Raw genomic sequence first — 20,481 nt, 5'->3', positions numbered from 1 at the left:
TGTTCTCTGTGTCTGTTTGCTGCATCTTCTGTGTCCGCTTCTCTTGTTGTCAGTGGCATGGGAATCTCTGTCTCTTTTTGTTGTGTCATCTTGCTGTGCAGCTCTCTGTGTGCAGCACCACTCCTGCGCTGGGCAGCTTTCCATACGGGGTGCACTCCTTGCGCATGGGGCTCCCTTACGCAGGGGACACCCCTGCGTGGCAGGGCACTGCTTGCACACATCAGCACTGCGCATGGGCCAGCTCCACACGGGTCAAAGAGACCCGGGGTTTGAACCACGGGCCTCCATGTGGTAGACGGATACCCTAACCACTGGGCCAAGTCCGCTGCCGTTATGAGTGATTTTATCACAACTTCCTTTTCATTATCAGTGGTGCAGAAACAAACTAAATGCACCTTTGTATTATTTTAGTATAAAATCATCAGAATTTAATCTTAAAATTTTTGCAAAAATTCATATGTATGTCAGAGGCTTTATTTTGCTAATGATCATTTCCCTTTTAAAACTAGAAACTCCCATTATTGAAAATCATAGTTCGCAGCAACCTAAAAGTGAAGTTTCTACAGTCCCTTGTCCTAGAATTGATACTCAACAGCTGGACCGGCAAATTAAAGCAATTATGAAAGAAGTCATTCCTTTTTTGAAGGTAAGCAATAATTTAGAAAAACAACTTTGTGTTATGTTTTATGAGTCATACAAAAGAATTCATTATAATAAATTCAGGAAATACAGATAAACAAAAGAAAATTAAAATCACCCATAATTTTGTCGCTTAGGTATAGCCCCTACCAACATTTTGGGGACCTTTCTGTGCTTTTTTGTACATGTATAAGTGCCTTCTTTTTATTTTTTTCATGTACTATACCAGAAACATCTTTCTAGATTGTTACTTTTCTACTGTATATTTTTTAATGGTTACACAACATTCATTCATTCAAAAATATATTTAGAATGCCTAATGTATGCCAGATTTTATGGATATGGCAGTGAACCAAGTCAGTGCCTTTGCCTTCATGGAGCTTGTATGCTAGAATGGGAATACAGACCCAAAACTCGTGCCATGCAGAGAATTAGAATACAGTGAGGTGATGGTATCTGCCTTAGAGGGAAGGGCAGGGAAGGCTTCTGAAGAGGCGACATTACAGCGGTGCGAGTGGTGAGGAGCCAGCTTTTACCCAGTATCACTCCAGACGGAGGGTGGAAATGGAGGCCTTCAGCTCGGCTTGGCGAAGGAACTGGAGAAAGGCCTTGTGGTTGGAGAGGGAGTCTGGACCTGTTAGGTAGAACTTTGTAGGCCACAAGTAAGAGTTTTTACTTAATTCCAAGTGCAGTGGAGATTCTAAGCAGAAGAGAGACAAAATCTAGTTGCTTTGCAGAATTGATTATAGGCGGCCAGGAGTGCAGTGAGGCCAGATGAGAAATGCATAGTGGCTTCAGGGCAGCAGTAATGGAGATGGGGAACAGTAGACACGTGGGATACACTTGAGGAGGAAATCAGCAGATCTTACTCATGGTTGGGAGGTTGGAGGATGAGAAAAGGGAACTGGCTGGCCGGAAATGTGGTTGACTGAGACCAAGAAGGCTTGGAAGAGGTGGAGGGTCAAGGGTTCTCTATTTTGGACGTTAAATTTTTGAACTGCCTGTTACAGAATTACGGGGAGAGAAGGCAAGTGGTCATTTGAATATTCAGCGAGCCCCAGACAGACAGGGTAGCTTATAGCATATTGATGTCACCTGAAGTCTTGGCACTAGGTAAGAGGACTGGGGCCAAGGACCAGGTGAGCCAGCGTCTGCGAGCTGAGCAAAGGCACACACAGCCAGAGTGACCACGGAGTGCCGGTAGTCAGCAGCGGAATGATCGGCAGTTTTTGCTGAATGGTACTTCTGTTTGTTTGTTTCCTGTTATAAACATTTTCTGTGATTTACCTAAATTTAAAAATACATCAGTAGAATTTCTAGCTCAGAGGGTATGAACATTTTGAAGACTTTTGAGACATTATGCAGAATTGTCCCTCAGAACGATTACCCAACTTATATTCCTGCCAAGAGTGAGAGTATGAGACTAAGCAGTGCTCATCATCTTGTTTAATAACATTAGCGAAGAAGAGTGTGTGTGTGTGCAAGAAATGGAGTAGGAAAACATGATTAGGACTTTTTTTTTGAGATGGTACTCTGTTACGTGTGTGTTCTGGCAAGTACTAGGAATTGAACCAAGGACCTCGTACATGGGAAGCAGGTGCTCAACCACTGAGCTCCACCTACTCCTCTTATGTGTTGTTTTAAAATGGAAATTTAAAAATTTGAAACTTTTCAGTATTTTTTTTTCATCCAGATATGGAAAACTACAAGATATGTTGTCCTAGGCCTCATGTCTTATGTTACAGTTTAAGTTCTTTGTAAGACATTGACAATAGAAAGTTGTCTTAATGTGCTTTTGTTTCTTCCCTCAGTGGAAGTAATTGCTTTCCACAGCATGTTTTGAGGGAAGAGAGATCTTTGAGAAGTAGCATGCAGCACTTGTAGAGGTTGCTTTCTCTGAAGAGATCACAGGGTATCTGACTAGCTGAAGGAAAAGAGAGGATCAGGTGACTGCTCAAACTCAGCACTTGCTCCATGTAAAAACCTCAAAACACCCCTTCTTGTGGGCGGTCGTTAACAGCAGTGCAGTGGCCTTGCTGTCTGGTTGCCTCCTGTGCTAGTCTTTGAGCTCTGCTCCTAGGTGCGCCACGCTTTTGGGGTGGGACACCTGCTGCAGCTGTAGCCTAGGACGCTCTTCCCTCAGATTCTTGCAGGACTCTCCCCAGAACCCTCAGGTGCTTGGTCAGATGCTGTGGAGCAGACCCACCGGCTTTTCTTTTCCTCGGAAGCACTCTTCCTCGGCAGCCGGTTAAATAGGCTTACTTACTTGGTCTCTGCTCACTGAAATACAGGCTCTGAGTATTCAGATGCTAATCTTTTGTTGACTGCTGCATCGCCACTGCTGAGAGTAGTTTCTGGCTTACAGTAAATACTCAGTAGATACTTACTGAACAGATTGATAAATGGATGTTTGAAAACAACTGGCCCATGGGAGGAAGACCAGCTTAAACGTCTCTCAAGACCTTTTCCAGCTTGGCCTGTCTCTTAGCTCTTTTCCCACCTACCTGGTGTCCTTCCTCCAGGCTCCTTTGACAGGGCACTCTTGCCCACTTCCTCTATCAATAAATCTTATCGCAGGACCAGCCGTGCCCTGTTGCATGTCCTCACCAGCAGGCTTGCTCGTCCCCTTCCCAGCTGTTGGGAAACGTGAATGCCATGCCTTTATTCGAGCACTAAGACCAGGTGCCATTGAGCTAGGTCGTGTTGAGGGATGCTCTGAACAGCCTGCAGGGCCCAGTGCTGCCGAGATGGGGAAACCTTGAGTTAGGACATAGTGGAAAGGAAATGGGTAGACAGTAGGGTTGTAAGAGAAGTTGAAATTAACTAAACTGGGAACAGGAAAAGACAGGCAAAGCGGAAACAGTAACATTGGATAATTCTCCTTAAGGTACAGAGAGGAAATAATGAGGAAGTTTGGATCAGCCAGTTTCTTTTACTGGCTGTCATCTGCTATGGTGGGTCAGAATTGCCAAACATATAAGAATACGTAGGGAGGAAGTTTTAAACAGTACCTAAATTTATATCTTAACCAACTTGGATTTTTCTTAGGAGCACATGGATGAAGTATGTTCTTCTCAACTTCTAACTTCAGTAAGACGCATGGTTTTGACCCTTACCCAGCAAAATGATGAAAGCAAAGAGTTCGTCAAGTTCTTTCATAAACAACTTGGAAGTATATTGCAGGTAAGAGTTCATACTTGTATGTTGACAATTTCAAGTTACCAATATGCATCATCTGGTTGGAACTTCTTCTTTTTTTTTTTTTTTTTGCCATTTTCTGGCATTACACAATTTATTTAATCAGGTAGATAGCCGTTCTGGTATCCGTTTGGATGGCAGTTTAATGCTTTTTAGGTTATTCTTTTCCTTGATTAAAAAAATTTATTAGGACCTATGTCTTCATTTAACTTGATCATCTATAAGGCCTATCCCAACTCTAATAAGATTTCATGGTTTTGATTTTTCTACAATTGCTAAAGTTATTTTTTATAAAATCTGGGCAAATTTAAAAGCCAGATACCAGCTATTGACTATTGAGAAATTTTAGGCTATAAGAATAACCTTACATTATGCTACGGCGGTGGTTCTTAACTGGGGAGGTGTGGTCCCTTGCCCCCATCCCTGCCCGGGAGACATTCAGCAATGTCTGGAGGCATTTTGGTTGTCACAGTGAGGGGGGAGAGGGGAAAGCAAAATCTTGCTGGCATCAGTGAGCTGCGGCCAGGGGTGCTTCTGAACCTCCTCCAGTGCACAAGACCCCCCCGCCCCCCGCAGAGGCCAGCCCCAGTGGTGGGGGCGCCCGGGAAGCCTGTGTGCTTTCTCCATGTCCCAGATGCCGCGACAGGTAAATGCACCCAGCTTCCCAGCAGGACATCAGGGATGTTGATGTTTACTCCAAACTAGAAAATACATTTTTCTTTTCATATTTATTACAAAAATTTCCTGTAAAGTTTCTCCCTGATTCCTATTCCTTGTAAATTGGTTTTAGATACAATGTTATGACTGTCTTTCAACTGTTTTTAAATCCCTGGGATTGATGGAGATTTCTACCACTATAATTTTCCATTTTGTTATTATTAAGACTAAACTATAAAGTTGATTGTAGTTTCCAAATTATTTTATCTTTGTTTAGTCTAATAGTACTAACACATAATTTATAAGGAGTAGAAGACATCTGTGGAAATATGTATTGTTTAAAAATGCTTGTATCTTAACCAACTTGAATTTTTAGATATATGTATTTGTCTAAATTTAGCTAGCTTATTCCTTCAGAAAAAAAGTAACCCCATTTTAGAATCAAGCTGAAAAAGAAATTGTTTATAATTTAAATAGCTTTTATTAAGTTTCATGGAGCACTTCCACAGTTGTGTCTACTACTATCATAATTGTCTGCAGATTCCAAAGCATTTGTAAAGATTTTCTTTTCCTAAGTCCAAGAAAATCTGACTTGCTTTTCTTTTACCTTTCATGATTTTTTTAACAAGGGGGACCTACGTGCTAATAGAAGTTAATTTGCACTAAATGAATACCCCAAATATTGAAAACTTTGCATGAGCTAGAGGTTAAATCTACATTTTTTTCCTTCTGAAACTTGTTCAATGAATTTTTTTAACAAAGCACCTAGCATATGTACTTCTTTCTATGATTGTGCTAAGTAAGAAAGTTTTAAGTTTTGGGGGAGGAGGGGAGCACTGACAATTATAATTCTTTGCCAGTTTTCTAAATAGCACCGTCCATATTTTTAGGAAGAGAGATAAAGAGAATCAGTTTCATAAAAATGGTATAGAATATAGAAGACATCCGTTTGATGAGTACTGTATTTCAACTTGGACAGAAGTAAACTAATACTGAAAAGAAAAGAAATAGAATGATTGGTTCGCTTTCATAAAGGGGGAAATCTAAAAAATACCATTTTCCATTTAGATGTGAAGGACTTTGTATTTTTCTCTCTTTTCATCACTTAGGACTTAATACTTTCTTGTCTGAGAACTCTTTGGGAATTAGGAATCCCCTGTCTTAACTTGTTTGTGTCTAGCATTTATATTAAGTAGGAACTAAACTTATGTATGATAATTGTGTTCTTTAGCTCTCCTTTTGTATCCTTGTTAAACCTTAAACCAGTACGCTTCCTACTTAGTAATATTCTTTAGTAATATTATCCTGTCTTTTCTTAGTAATACTAGGCCATCAGTTTAAAATTTTTCAATACATAAAAGTACTAAAATTGTTTTTTTCTAGGTGAGTATTACAGTTTAAACTTTTTAATCACTTGTATGGCTCTACCCATAGTTGAAGTTTACTACAATCTTAAAATGAAATTACTTGGTTTATCTTCAATAGGATTCACTGGCAAAATTTGCTGGCAGAAAACTAAAGGATTGTGGAGAGGATCTGCTTGTTGAAATATCTGAAGTATTGTTTAATGAATTGGCTTTCTTTAAGCTCATGCAAGATTTGGATAATAATAGTGTAACTGTTAAACAGAGATGCAAAAGGAAAATAGAAGCAGCTGGAGTAATGCAGTCTTATGCAAAAGAGGTAAGTGGCACTTTGATAAGCTAGTGATAAAGAGAATATACAATTTTTCTTGATCATTATTACTAACTTTAATCATACTCGGCCTCAGCAAAAGTAGGTATTGTTAGTCGTACCAATCAGATTATAAACCAGTGCATATGTTGGTTACACACTGTAGATCAGAAGGGCTGACAAGAATTGAGGCTGGATTTATGTTTCCATGTGTAATTCACATTACTGGCTCTGTTATTGTCCCCATTATTATCCTTGACCAGCTGCCTGTCATGGACGTCGCCCGTGCCAGTTAAGTGCTCGAGGAGTCCGTATTAGCCAGAGTGACTTGGCACATGTGTGGGCTTATTTCCCAGCTCTCATTTTGGTTTCAGATCCCTGTAGCTTCTCATGTCCTGTGAAGCTAGTCTTGATCACATGTGAAGTGAGACAGGGATTTCCCCTCAACTTGAGGCACACCAGGAGGCTTTCCCTCGAGATCCCTGCCCTTTTCTTGACTGAACACAAGAGGGAAAGCAGGCCAGCTCCCTAAACAGGAAGAGAGAACCCTTTTGCCTTAAAATGTAAAGTAGATAGCATTAAATGACCTCTTGCACACTTTTCTAGATACTCATATTCTAGACAATGAATACATAAATGTCAGATAATCTCAACCATTGCTAAGAGCTTCAAGAAAAGTAAAAAAGTATAATTGAATAGCAAATCATTAGAAAGATTACTTGAGGTAGTCTCACAAGGCTCTGTGAGAGGGTAGAATGCGAACTAAAATAGGGAAAACAGGAAGGAGCTAAACATGAAGGTGAAGGACAAAGAGCTGCCAATGTGAAGAACCTGAGACAAGATGGGGCAGTGTGGCGAGCCGAGGGAAGGCCAGGTAGCGGGAGCACACGAAGTGAGCTTGACCAGTGTGGACACGGGGTCGGAGAGCAGGTAACGTGAGATCATGGGCCTCAGGAACCGTGATAAGCACCTTTTGTTCTTTTATTCTAAACATGCTGGAAACCCTGGGCCAGTTTGAAATAGGGAGTGGCATAATCTGATTGTAAATATAGAAGATTCCTTTGGGTACCATATTTCACCAGGATTGTAAGGAGAAATGGAACAGGGAAACCAGTTGTAAAGCTGTGCAATAGTCCAGGTATGAAATGTGTCTTAGATTTGGGTGTGTAGCAAAAATGGATACATTTTGATGATTGAGCCAATATGGCATTCTAATGGGTTTAGATGTAAATGTTAAGAGTGAGCAAAGAGGGAAACGGACTTGGCCCAGTGGATAGGGCGTCTGTCTACCACATTGGGAGGTCTGCGGTTCAAACCCGGGGCCTCCTTGATCCGTGTGGAGCTGGCCCATGTGCAGTGCTGATACGCACAAGGAGTGCCGTGCCACATAGGGGTGTCCCCCGCGTAGGGGAGCCCCATGTGCAAGGAGTGTACCCGGAAGGAGAGCCGCCCAGCGCGAAAAAAGTGCAGCCTGTCCAGGAATGGTGCCACCCACACTTCCCATGCCGCTGGCGACAACAGAAGTGGACAAAGAAACAAGACGCAGCAAATAGACACAGAGAACAGACAACTGGGGGGGGGGGATTAAATAAATAAATCTTTAAAAAAAAAAAAGAGTGAGCAAAGAATCAAGGCTAATTCCCAGTTTTCTGTGTGAAACATAGTGCCATTTACTGAGATTTGGAAGTCCAAGAGAGAAAGGGATTTTGAGAGAAGGGAATCAAGGATTTTGTTTTGACTTGGTAAGTTTGAGATACCTCTTATAATGGCCGAGGAGATGTCAGGAAGGCAGCCATGGATCTTGTTTTATGAATTTAAAAGATTTCAATAAAATAGTTTAATGTACACATCCAAGGAAACATTCACATCTTTGAGTGATGGTCAAAAAGAAAAGCATTTGTTAGAGTCTACTGAATACCTAATGTCTATCGCTGAAGGTTTCCCCTAAATTCTGTTTAATTGGTTTGCTTATAGGCCAAAAGGATTCTTGAAGGAGATGACGGCTCACTTGCTGGAGAGATGAATGATGAAGACAAAGTATGTACTGGTTGAGGACGCCCAGTAGCACTGCTTCTGAGACCAGAGCGGACAGCTGGCAGCCTTTGCCTTCCTGTCAGGAGCGAAGTCTATAATCAAATGTCCTTTTTTCTCACCAACCTTTTTCTTCTTTGAAGAAACTAAACCATCAAAAATGATTTTTTGTATTGTTTTATGAGATAATGACCATTATAATTTTTATGATGGACTTAATATTTACCCTTCTAAATGTTCTTTAGGAATTAATCTCTCAAATTTATTTGTGGCTAGGACAAGCGTGAGACTGAAAACGCTCAGCAGACTCAGACCTCTGAAGTGTGTGATGGTGAAGGTCCCAAAGATGTGAGATCTGATGTTTCTGATCAAGAGGAAGATGAGGAAAGTGAAGGACGTCCCGTGTCTATTAGTAAGTTTAAAGCCTCTGCACTGTGTTCGCACATTACTTCGTGTCACTTATTGACATAAGTTGGTAGAGTGTGGTAATGAGTACAGAATTCAGTATTAAACTAGAAATTGAATTCCAGATCCATCACCTATCTATGTGACCTGGCTAAGTTACATGTCCTTTGTATACCACAGTTTTCTGCAATTCTGTTTTGAAGGTTTCAGAAATTGTGTGTAAAGCACCTGTGTAACATAGATGTGCAGTAATGGGTAGCTCTTTCTAAGTGCTGAAAATTACTAAAAATTGTGTGTCAGTTACCTTAGATTTGTCTAAAGCTGAAACTCAGGCTTTGACTAATTATGGAAGTGGAGAAGATGAGAATGAGGATGAAGAAATGGAAGAATTTGAAGAAGGACCTGTAGATGTCCAGACTTCACTTCAGGCTAACACTGAAACAACAGAAGAAAATGAACATGATCAGGTATTTTGACGTAGACTTTGATAAACCTTTTTCATTCTTAAAATTTGTAACTATTGAAAGCAGGTCCTTCTTAAAGATGTCAATATTTACAGTTTCTCGTTTCTCATTCTCATGAATAGAAACCTCTTTAATATTCTTCTTGAAATCTGGAACATTCTTTATATTCAGCAACACTTAAATGTACAGCACTCCAATCTTTTAATTTTTTTGTAAGAAGTCCTAAAAACAATGAGATTGTTTTGGAAATTCTTGGGTTTTAATTTATATTTTTATCCTAGTCATACCTGGAAGAAGTTTTACAATTCAGGTAGAGCTAAGTGAGAGGCTCATAACAATAATTTAAAAATCATCCTCTTCTCTACCTCCACTTTACCCTGCCCCAGAGGCAGTGCTTTGAACAATTTCTTCTGCTATTTCTTTTTCTGAAAAATATGCATATATTATGATACATATATATAAGACATTATCTATTGACTTCATACTGTAATATGTAGGTTTTTAGGTCAGATACACACCTGTTCCCCTTATTCCATCCTCATTTAATTATATTTCTTTTGGTTAAATCTATAGTTAACCAAATATTTAGATTTTACCAAACTATGTGAATATCACTACTGAGTCAGTATAATTAGTGTGTATTGCTTATCCTTGTTCATTTTTCTCCTAAGCTTAATAACTCTCAATTTTTCATTTGTTTAATTTTCTTTGAACATATGCCTAATTTGTCATGTCCTCTAGTAGCTGTATAAACCATCAAGTAGAATTTTCTACGTGGACCCAATTTGCCCCTTTTTTGCTTTCCTAGAGTACTTCTTCCTGCTTCATTCTAGACTTAACTGTTCTCTAGACCTGCTGAATCGCTGTCAGCTTGGAAATTCTCTTTGTTCTTATTCTTTTTCAGGTTCTTGTTTCCAGAATCCAGATTTTGTCTTTTTTCTCTCTTGATTTATTGTCTCATTTTTGTGGAGCACATCATCCAGTAATTCTCTGAGAAAAGAATGCATAAAAGATAAATATTTTGACATTTTCTATGTCTGGGAAAATAATTTTCCTCAGCTCTTTGAAGGCTTTGCTGCTTTGTCTTTTTGTTTCCAGTATTTCTGTTGAAACAGTGACTTTTCTTAGTTCATTGCATTTATCTTTTTTCCCCTCCCTGCTCTAGAAGCTTTTTTCCATGGAGCTGAAGATTTACAGTGAAATACATCATTAGGTCCAGAGTGCTGGGTACTTAGTGGGTATGTCAGTCTGTATCATATCTTGAAGGCCCTTTATATCTCTCCTGCCATTTTCTCTTTTCACCCTTTCTAGAATTGCTATTATAATGTAATTATAATCATCATGGATTCATCTGATTTTCTCCTCTTCCTCTTATTGTTGCATCTTTATCTTTGGTTTTACTTTCTGGGAGATTTCCTTGACTATAACATTTGTTTGAAGTTTTTTTATTTCAACTATAATAGTTTTAATTTCTTAGCACTTTGTTTTTTTCTGATTGTTACCTTTCCATAGCACCGTTATTTCATGAAAGCAGTACTTTCCCTTACATACCAGGAGGCTTTCTTCAGGTCTGCTGAAGCTTTGGTGTTTTGGTAATGAATGAGATGCCACGACGCAGACGGGGGTCTCTTGGCTTCACTGCCGGGCAGTTGAGTCGATGGCTAGCTTTTCAGTAAAGATGCCCAGTGCCCGCATCTGCTGGCTTCTCTTCAGGGCAGTTTGGTCTCTCTGAAGATGGACCTCCAGTCTCTCCCTGGGGGGTACATGGCTTGGCTGCTGGGGCTCTGGGGCCAAGGGCCCCACCATTCCACAGACTTGCCCCGGATGCCTCTGCCCTCCCCTGTACTTTCTGTCCCCTACCCTACCCTGTCCACCACTAATTAAATTTCTCCAAAACAGAATGGTCCATGTAGGGTGGAGGTGGGGAGAGGAAGCCGGTGTCATTTTCCCTTGCACAGCTTCGTTCCACCTTCCTTCTGAGTCTGGTGGCCTTGGCGCCACCCTCTCCCTCCTGAAGGCCCTTGAGAGGGAAAGCAGGCTCCTCTTCCTGCACCACAGTTCCAATGTCCTTTAGATTTCTTTAAGACAGAGTCTAAAAATAATAATAAAAGTGGAATCTTTAAGACTAGTTCAGTGTGTTATTTTGAGGTGGGTAGGAAAAAAAGGAAGCTTATATGCTTCGCTCTCTTGAATTTGCATCATAGCACCCTTCCCTAAAATGTTTTACACGATGGTTTTAAACTTCTTTGTATGAAGACCTCAGGATGGACAAAAACCACACACTACTAACTGTCTCCCGTAGAGGCACCTTATGTTTAGGCCCTGCTAATGGAGTATTTCTTTTCCCTTCTAGGTTCTACAACATGACTTTGGAAAAACAGCAGAAAGCAAAAATGTCCCATCAGAGCAAGAATCCACTCCTGGTAAAGGAAAGGAGTCTAGATAAGTGTTCAATTTGAAGATTACCTATGGTGCCATTTATGTGCTTAAAAACTAAGAAATCTAAATTCTTAGCTAACGTACATGTGAAAATATTTTGAATCAGATGTATGCCTTTTTTCTACCCCTCAGTCCTTTGTGGAAAACATAAAAGGGTTTTTTTTCCCCCTGTGAATACCTGTTTTTAAAAAGTCAACAAATATTTAACCATGCAGGAAAATTCTTCAAGGAAGGCAGCCTTAGATACAAACGGGGATTTTTTGTTTGTTTGTTTTTTAAAAAATTACCCATTCCTTAGCCCTACAACTGAAAATTCTGATTCATTAAAAACAAGGTAGATTTCAGGAATCTCATTTCTAAAACATCCCCAGATGAATCTGATCAACCAGATGTAGGAATCATTACTGTGGAAAACTCATCATTACTTTTTCTTTTTGGACCTTAAATGTCTCATTCATGCACATTATCTTCATTTGGTATATTATAGAAAAAAAATTTAACAACTACAGCATTATACTGATACTAAGACTTCCTTTTCATCACAGATGACCACGACAGCTTGCCTGTGAAACCCTGTTACCTAAATATCTTGGAAAATGAGCCACCTGTAAATAGCCCTGCCCCCAAGGACTCAGTCACAACCGTGGACTCATCGAGACAGCCTAACCCTGCGCCGTTCCCCATCACGGAAATTGAATCCTTAGTGCCTAGAATCAAAGAAGTGAAGTCTGCTCGGGAGACCCCTGAGAGCTCCCTGGCCGCGAGTCCTGACACGGAGTCTCCCGTGTTAGTGAATGACTATGTATGTATTCCTTACATTTCCAAATATTTTTGCTTTTTATTTCTGTGCATATTTCTTCACTTTCAGTTGTACATTGTTAGCATATAAACGAAACTGCACTTTAGGTTTAGAAACTATTGGAAGTAATTTTTTTTACTTCTTATGAAGCTTATTTTAAATTTGAGCAGAAGGGTACAGTGAGACAAAATGGTCATCTCTAAACCTAAAAGCTGTTTTACTTTTTGTAAGTTTTGAGAAACAAAGAAATCTGAGTTTTAGGCAGCCTTAAGAGTTCATTTCAAGCGCAGGTCCATCTGAAGTGATGCGCAGGTGTGGCACCTGAGTCGTCACTAATCTCACCCTGCCCCCCCGTGACTTCTCCGCTGTTTAGAGCGGTTTGTAAATCTTTGACAAACTTAAAAGAATTCATTATGGATTTGAAATAAAACAATTTGATAGGAAGAATCCTTATCTCTGTACATTGAGTGACAGGAACATACCCTAGAAAATCTGCAGTTATGATAGTAGGTAGTTTAGTTTTACTTTAGATCTTTGTTTCAGTTTCACTTTATAGCAAGAAGGTTATTTTTTGGAATCTTCGGTTGCGTCTTGCAACAAAAACAAAGACATTTATAACGTAATATCTGAACCAAAAAATTACTTTTAGATCCAAGAACTGTACTTATGTATTTCTTAAAACATTCATTCCCTTCTTAAAGATAGATTTCCAGCTATAATAATTTCTCAGGAAGGGGGCTTATATTGATTCAAAAACATTATTAGAAAGAACAGTTCTTTTAACTGTTTTGAATGCCCCTCTTCCAGTAAAATTATGCATTTAAAACTCCGGAGGAAACCCGCTAAATTTATTTTTATCATTTGAGTAATTTGTAGAGTTGCTGTAGGAGATCTTCAATTGAAATTAACTTTAAGTTACATTAAGAAGGCCTTGGATTTGAATTTTAAGCAGGGGACCCTAGCGAAGGTTTTTGTGCAGGAAAATGAAATGGTCCAAGCCCTGGTTTATGGGGCTTAATCTGACGACTTTGTAAGATATATAGTCGAGGAAGCTGTGTTGGGAGGCTCCACTGAGGTACATGTGTGGAATCTCAGCTGAAGGAGAGTGCAAGGAAAGGAAACCCCTCAGGTTTGCCACTTGGGTAATTGGTAGAATGATGATAGTATTAAAAATCAGAAGGGAGAACTAGAAGAAGAAAATAATTCAAGTTTTAATAAAACAGTTTGGGGTGATTACAAAAATGAGTTAATAAATTCATAGCATCTTATTTGAACCTCTACAGAATTGATATTAAAAAGTTTATAAATGTTGATTTATATTCTGCTGGATATGGCTCTCTGATGCATTCCGTAAACATACTAAAAAATGAAAGTTGTTTTCAAAGTTGTTTTGACACTAATATAACTACCACTATTTCTTCCTTTAAACTGCATAGGTTAAACGATCTTTTTTTTTTTTTAAGAAGCTTTAGATTACATAAATGTTACATAAAGAATATCAGGGATTCCCATATGCCCCTCCCCCACCCCTCCCACTTTTTCCCACATTAACAACATCCTTCTTTAGTGTGGTACATTTGTTAGAGTTGATGAACCCATATTGAAGCACTGCTACTAGCCATGGACATAGTTTTACACTTTGTCCCATACGCTTTTGTAAGTTATGACAAAATATACAGCGGCCTGTATCCATCACAGCAGTGTCATGCAGGACAAATGCAGTGTCCCAAAAATGCCCCCATATTACACCAATTCTTCCCTCTCCCATCCCTCAGAACTTCTGGTGGCCACCGCCTTTATATCAATGATAAGAGTTCTTTCATTGCTGAAATAATAAATCTGTAATAGAATAATAATGAGTCTACTTTAGTCCGTTGTTCATTCCCCTATCTTGAGGATTTGGGGGCGGTTATGCCCACTCTGCTTCTCATTGAGAGGAGGCTTAGATTAGAAGATGGATGAAGCTATCTTGGTTGCAGTTGCAGACTCTCGGTTCCTTATGACGGCATTGTCCATCATCACCTCCTCATTAATTATCCTGGGTAATGAACTGGAGAGTAGGTGTTGCAACTCTACTGAGATTCAGGACCCGACTGGTACATGAATGGACCAAAGATTTAAGTCTCTGGGACATATATTTACAAGATTAGTGCTTATTGTAGGTTCAAGTAAAAGGGGCAGAAGAGCCATGTGTAGAGAACCTATAAATGAGTTGGTCACACTGAGGAGACTAAATTCTTTTACAACATGAAAGCTAAGCCAAGGTCAGTAGTGGGCCCACAAACAGGTGTGTGACTCTTCTGGTGAACTCTAGAATTCCCTTTTATCAGTAGATTTGAATATAGAAAAAAAAAACGTAGCAGAGTAAGAACCCACTTCGTATCTTGGCATGAATGGCTTTGTTTTATATCCAGACATTTGTTTCTCTTACAGGAAGCAGAATCTGGTAACATAAGTCAAAAATCTGATGAAGAAGACTTTGTGAAAGTTGAAGATTTACCACTTAAACTGACAATATACTCAGAGGTATTTGGCTTTCTTTTCCTTAATTATAAATGTCTTTATGTAACAAATACTGTTAAGATAAAAAATAATTTGTGTTTTTTATTTTCATTCTAAAGGCAGATCTAAGAAAGAAAATGGTAGAAGAAGAACAGAATAATCATTTGCCCAGTGAAATATTATGTGAAACAATGCAGAATGAAGAATTAGCTGGGAATTCTCAGACACTCAAAGAGCCTGGTAAGAGTTAACAAATTTAATCTTACTATATTGAAAAATTGTTGAATCTTGATTCCATCAATTTGTTTTGTTTTTTAAGTGCACCGCTGTTAATTAGTACGTTAGAGACTTATCCAAATTTTGGAAAGGAAAATTTTGAAAAAGAAGCAGACTTCTATAAAATGTTAGTTCTATTGCCCAAATTTATAAAATGATAATATCAGCTAATTTTTTCTATGTTTAAAATCTTAATTTTGGCAGAATACTATGTGCACATTGTTTAAGAAAAAAGATGCAGAAGAGTTAGAGAAACAAGATCCTACTTCTTTTAATAATTATTTTTTAGTCCTTCAGAAGGTCTCTGTAAATCTATTGTTGTAACTTTTCCTAGTTTATAAAATTCAGATAATATCTCTTCTCTTCCCTGTGAAAAGTGTCCATATTACTTTTGGATTTTGTTTGTTTTCTATGTTACTTTAAATACCGACCCTTCTCTAGTTCCATCATTTTTGGTTCTTAGTTTTTCTCACTCCTTCTTCCCTTTCTGCTGCTTTGTTCAATTTTTTTTTTTTAAACATTGTGGTTATTAAAGTAAACACACTTGAGACTCTGTTTTTGTAGCTATAGTGATAATTACATCTATAGTTTTTCTGAGGAGGATTCATTCAGTGACTGAAATATCATTCACTGCAGAGCCAAAAAATAGTCCCAGATTTCCTTCTTTATGGGTCTAATAGCACAACCCCTGGGCCAAAGGTTCTGCTATCAAGGTCAAAGGGTGGTTTTTTTTTTTGTTTTTTTTTTTTTGTTATACTCCTTGAATTGCTTAAAACCATAGATGATTTTTTATTTTTATTTTTCCTGGAAACAAGGTGAAGAGAAAGGCAGACCGTTCAGATATTAGTTCATCAGTTTCCCCGTTTTCAGCCCAGTTTCTTCTACCTGCCCTCTGTGGTTCCTGGCCACCTTCAGCCTAGCCCCTCTCCTGCCTTCCCTTTGGATATGGTACCCGCCTCAACTGCTGCCTCTCCTCGTTTGTCCAGGTTGCAGCTTCCTCCATGCTGTTCCAGTCCATCTCCACCTGCTTCAAGTCTCTTGGGCATTTGATACCTCCTGTTCCCTTATCTCTCATAACCTGTCTTCTCTCTTTTTGTCTGTTTTATTTTTATTCCTATTCTTTTTTCTGGTGGGTTTTTATTGTTGTTGGTTGTTGTTTGAAGAAAGGATGTGTATTCTCAGTATGCCATTTTGAAACTGAATCCCTCATTACTTTTTTAAGAACTCTTACTGTGTGTTATCAGGAAATTATTTTAGTAAACTAAGTAGGATTTCCTTTTCATTAACATTATATTTAAAAGTAAAAACTTTAACTGAAGGGAACCATTTTAAAGTAAATTGTAGTATATAGTATCTTAATTCAGTAAGTATAAGGCATTAATTATTATTCTGTGTTTCAGAAACAGTGGCAGCCCAAAGTACATGAGGCATCTTCAGAAACTCATCTGACTCTTCACATAGCCAATGCATATATGAAAATGGCACTAAATAAACATCTGTTTTGATCTGTATAAAAATGTAAATTAGTTTGACACTGCATTTTTAATAGGTGTACTAATTTCTGCCCGTGGCAGTTTAAAACATCAGAAACTGAATTCTGCACAGGTTCAAGCCTTGAAACACAGTGTTGTGTGGTTTTTTTCCCCTTTTACCCCCCCATTGTGATGTTTAGTAACCTGATAATTTAAAATATAGTCTTAAATAAACTTTGGACTTGTCTGTAAAGTATCTTTTTTGAAAATTATGTTGAATTCTATGCAGCAAGTCACTGTTCTATATAATTAGGCTATTCAGAGAAGAGCAATGGTTACGAGTTAGAGAAATATGCTATTTATTATAAAGCCCAGTCACTGGTATTTTTCTTTAGGCCAGGCTTTCGAATAATGCCATTGTTGCTGCTATTGGGTTATAATGTTCTTTTAGATACCTGCAAGCCCTATTCCTGCACAAGAATAGGGTCGGCTTAAAAAGATAGCCATGAATATTTATGAACCTATTGTAGAATATATATTAATATTCCATTCAAATTGGGTTATAAGTTTAAAACATGTCCTTAATACCTAGAACTTACATAATTGCCTATGAGATAAATATTTTCCAGAATTTCAGTTCCTGTTTATGTTGCTTCAGTCTTAAAAAGAAAAAAAAAACACTTCATATAATTAGTATTTATGCACAAAGTAACACTGTGATTAATTTTAAATGAACAACCAAACTCTTTAAGTAGGTATTAGTAGAACTAAATTTATGTACCAGAAAGGTTCTGTATGCCTTCTGACAAACTTGCCGTTTAAGGTGATAATTTAATACATAGCCGTTTTCTGTATGTAGTGAGAGATTCATTCGCAGATGAAATATTGAATAAAGAAAATCTTTGTAACAGCTTCATCACTGAGTAAATCAGCTTTTAAAAGGTGATGACCTTCATACCCAAACTTGCCATATACCCAGTAAGGCTCCACTTATTTAACAATAAATAAACCTTACAGGCTCTTCCTTGAGTAAAATATGAAGAATTAGTTTCAAGTGGTCTTTTAAATTTAGCAATTGACTGAAATACCCCATAGGAAAAGGTCTTGGTATTAAAGTCCTTTTAAAATATTCCTTTAAAAACTCTTCCTTGCTTGATACCTCAGTATAAAACTAGAATATCCAATCAGAGAATATTAAATGAGGATTTTCCTATGAGGACATTTACTATATCACTACTTAATTTAAATTATGTAAGATATATATCTAACTTTAATAAAAAGTATTCTTCAGAAAACCACCATTCCAGAATCAAGAATTCTCATCCAGTTGGCCCTACATCAGGCGAATTGAAACAATACATTACATTATATGTATACTCAAATTTTATATTTGCTTTCTAGACTCTAAGCAGGAAGAGGGGTAAACTGCATTTTAATACTCGAGCCTAACACAGTACACATTGCAGTATTACATACTGCGGCTGTCTCTCTCTCTCTGCGTGCATCTTAAGGTAGGTACAGTGGACAACTTGGGCTTATTCTTAGCTTTTACTGAAGTACTAAGAACCTTATCAAACTTGCTTGTTTGTCTTGAGTTAACAGATGCTGTTACCTAGTCTGTTTTTTATTTTACTTGAGAATTAAATTTTTAAAGTTCTAAAATACCTAGGGCTTGTAAACAGATAATTTGTTTAAAGTGTTTTCCATTACTATTGCTTAAAGGGTTAGGTATTAAATATTCTTGTTTGTCTTCATTTTTAAATTGAAAATTTGATTAGAGGTAGAGAGAGAAAAGGTCACGATGCTAAGCGCGAACCCTATGCAGGCTGAGATGATGCCTAAAATAGTGAGCTAGCCAAACTGGAGGCACTCTTCGTATTTTGTAACATTCACCTTGGGTAAACTGTTTTTTCACTATTAATAAATGTATATCTTACATACCAACCCTGAATTGCATTTTCATTTAAATTGACATATGCAATTAATTATGCTTTAGAATTCATTCCAAAATGATGGCTTATTTGACGGATCTAAATGTTGGAAAAAATAAAATCAAGACATGAAAAATGAGATATTTTTTCCTGTAGTGCAGATAAATTCTGGTATTATTTCCTAATTAATATGTATTTTATACAACTCTACATAGTAATGTAGAGAACATTCTCCTATTTAAACAAAAATAGATGGACTTGCTTCTTGCCCAGCTTTAAAATAAATAGCTCATTCTTCATGGGGAAAGGGATGTCAGTTCTGGCTTTCACTTCCTTTCCTCTATGGCTATGCTTGCTCAGTCACTGCGACCAGAAGAGCCAGGCTTTCCTCCTGCTCTCGATGCACAACTAGTTGTTACTTGAACGCTTTCGGTGGTCACCTGTCTGGTTTCCTCTTCAGATTCACTGGTGACACAGGCTGGCTCATTTTTCATTAAAGAACGGAGGGCCCTGTGCCTACAAATGGCCTTGATTCATATGTAAAAAGAGTTCTATTTAGCTGTCTCTTCATTTCCTCTTCACAGGCTTAGAAATATCTATAACAAAGGAAACTTTAGGCCAGTGATTTACAGAAAGCTATTGATTTGGTTATTTGAAAAGCTAATCACAGTATAAAGTTTCAGTATAACAGAGTTCTGTTATTTCTCTCTTACATGCTTAATGTATTATTCCATTAAGACTTTTCCTAAAGGTAGTTATCTCCTGTATATGGGTATAGGCAATCACACGTGATTAACTTTAATATATAGCTGTAAATATTAAGTTACTCAATAGTAGTTATTTTGTTCACAATCCTTACCTTTAATGAACTATGTATCTCCCAAAGTATAACTGCATGTTTAAAGCAATTCTGTTAATTAAATGATACCACGAAAAGACTTTGAAAAATATAAAACTACATATACCAGTTTCACAGTAGTAGTAGTCAGCATTTTAATTAAACCTCACTTTTAGTGAGACTGTGAACATATGCATTTAGGGTTTTTTTTCCCATCCCTTTGCTATTTTTAAAAAATAAACTCACCAACTTGACTTTCACTTGTTGCTTCACAGTTTTAGTCATTATTTTCAGACTGGGTGTAGACATGGATTGTTCCATCAAATGAAATGCTTTGAATATAAGTACTATACAAATGCAAGGTATCATGTATATATCCATTTTGGAGAAGGCACAAGAAAGAAGGACTGAAATTTTCCTCAAACTTAAATAGCTGGGTAGTTGTGAGATATTGCTTACTTTTCAATGTTTTCCTAAGCAATCTACATTTTTTTTTTATTGACTTTGTAATAATATTACATTAAAGATATATATGTGAGGTCCCATTCAGCCCCACCCCCCACCCCCCCTCCACCCCCCAACAACACTCGTTCCCATCATCATGACACATCCATTGGATTTGGTAAGTACATCTTTGGGTACCTCTGCACCTCATAGTCAGTGGTCCACATCATGGCCCATACTCTCCTCCATTCCATCCAGTGGGCCCTGTGAGGATTTACAATGTCCGGTGATTACCTCTGAAGCACCATCCAGGGCAGCTCCATGTCCCAAAGACGCCTCCACCTCTCATCTCTTCCTGCCTTTCCCCATACCCATCGTCCACCATGTCCACTTTTCCCAATCCAATGCCACCTCTTCTATGTGGACATTGGATTGGTTGTGTCCATTGCACCTCTATGTCAAGAGGAGGCTCAGATTCCACATGGATGCTGGATGCAATCCTCCCATTTTCAGTTGTAATCACTCTAGGCTCCATGGTGTGGTGGTTGTCCTTCTTCAACTCCATCTTAGCTGAGTGTGGTAAGTCCAATAGATCAGATTGTAGGTGCTGGAGTCTGTTGAGGCTCAGGACCTGGCTATCACATTGTCAGTCCAGAGATTCAAATCCCCTAAATATATCTTAAACCCCAACATTAACTGCACCTCCAGCACA

At 38.2% G+C, this 20,481-nt stretch overlaps 1 protein-coding gene across 15 annotated transcripts in view; it reads left to right on the top strand.

The window, feature by feature from the left end:
• Positions 1-16,809, top strand: part of PCM1 (pericentriolar material 1) — a 103,540-nt gene extending 86,731 nt beyond the window's left edge. For all 15 annotated transcript variants that reach the window (XM_023586987.3, XM_058289948.2, XM_058289946.2 and 12 more), the window contains 11 exons: positions 510-646; positions 3,688-3,822; positions 5,980-6,177; positions 8,143-8,205; positions 8,476-8,611; positions 8,905-9,071; positions 11,422-11,491; positions 12,053-12,309; positions 14,740-14,832; positions 14,928-15,048; positions 16,485-16,809. In XM_023586987.3, coding sequence (XP_023442755.1) covers positions 510-646; positions 3,688-3,822; positions 5,980-6,177; positions 8,143-8,205; positions 8,476-8,611; positions 8,905-9,071; positions 11,422-11,491; positions 12,053-12,309; positions 14,740-14,832; positions 14,928-15,048; positions 16,485-16,510 — 1,403 coding nt within the window. In that variant the 3' untranslated portion in view covers positions 16,511-16,809. The remainder of the gene's footprint in view (positions 1-509; positions 647-3,687; positions 3,823-5,979; positions 6,178-8,142; positions 8,206-8,475; positions 8,612-8,904; positions 9,072-11,421; positions 11,492-12,052; positions 12,310-14,739; positions 14,833-14,927; positions 15,049-16,484) is intronic.
• Positions 16,810-20,481: the final 3,672 nt, after the last annotated feature.

The sequence above is a fragment of the Dasypus novemcinctus genome, chromosome 29 (genome assembly GCF_030445035.2).
Source record: "Dasypus novemcinctus isolate mDasNov1 chromosome 29, mDasNov1.1.hap2, whole genome shotgun sequence".
In the NCBI taxonomy this organism is placed as follows: Eukaryota; Metazoa; Chordata; class Mammalia; order Cingulata; family Dasypodidae; genus Dasypus; species Dasypus novemcinctus.
Note: the sequence above shows the minus strand (reverse complement) of the source record. Positions and strands in the feature narration are given on the sequence as shown.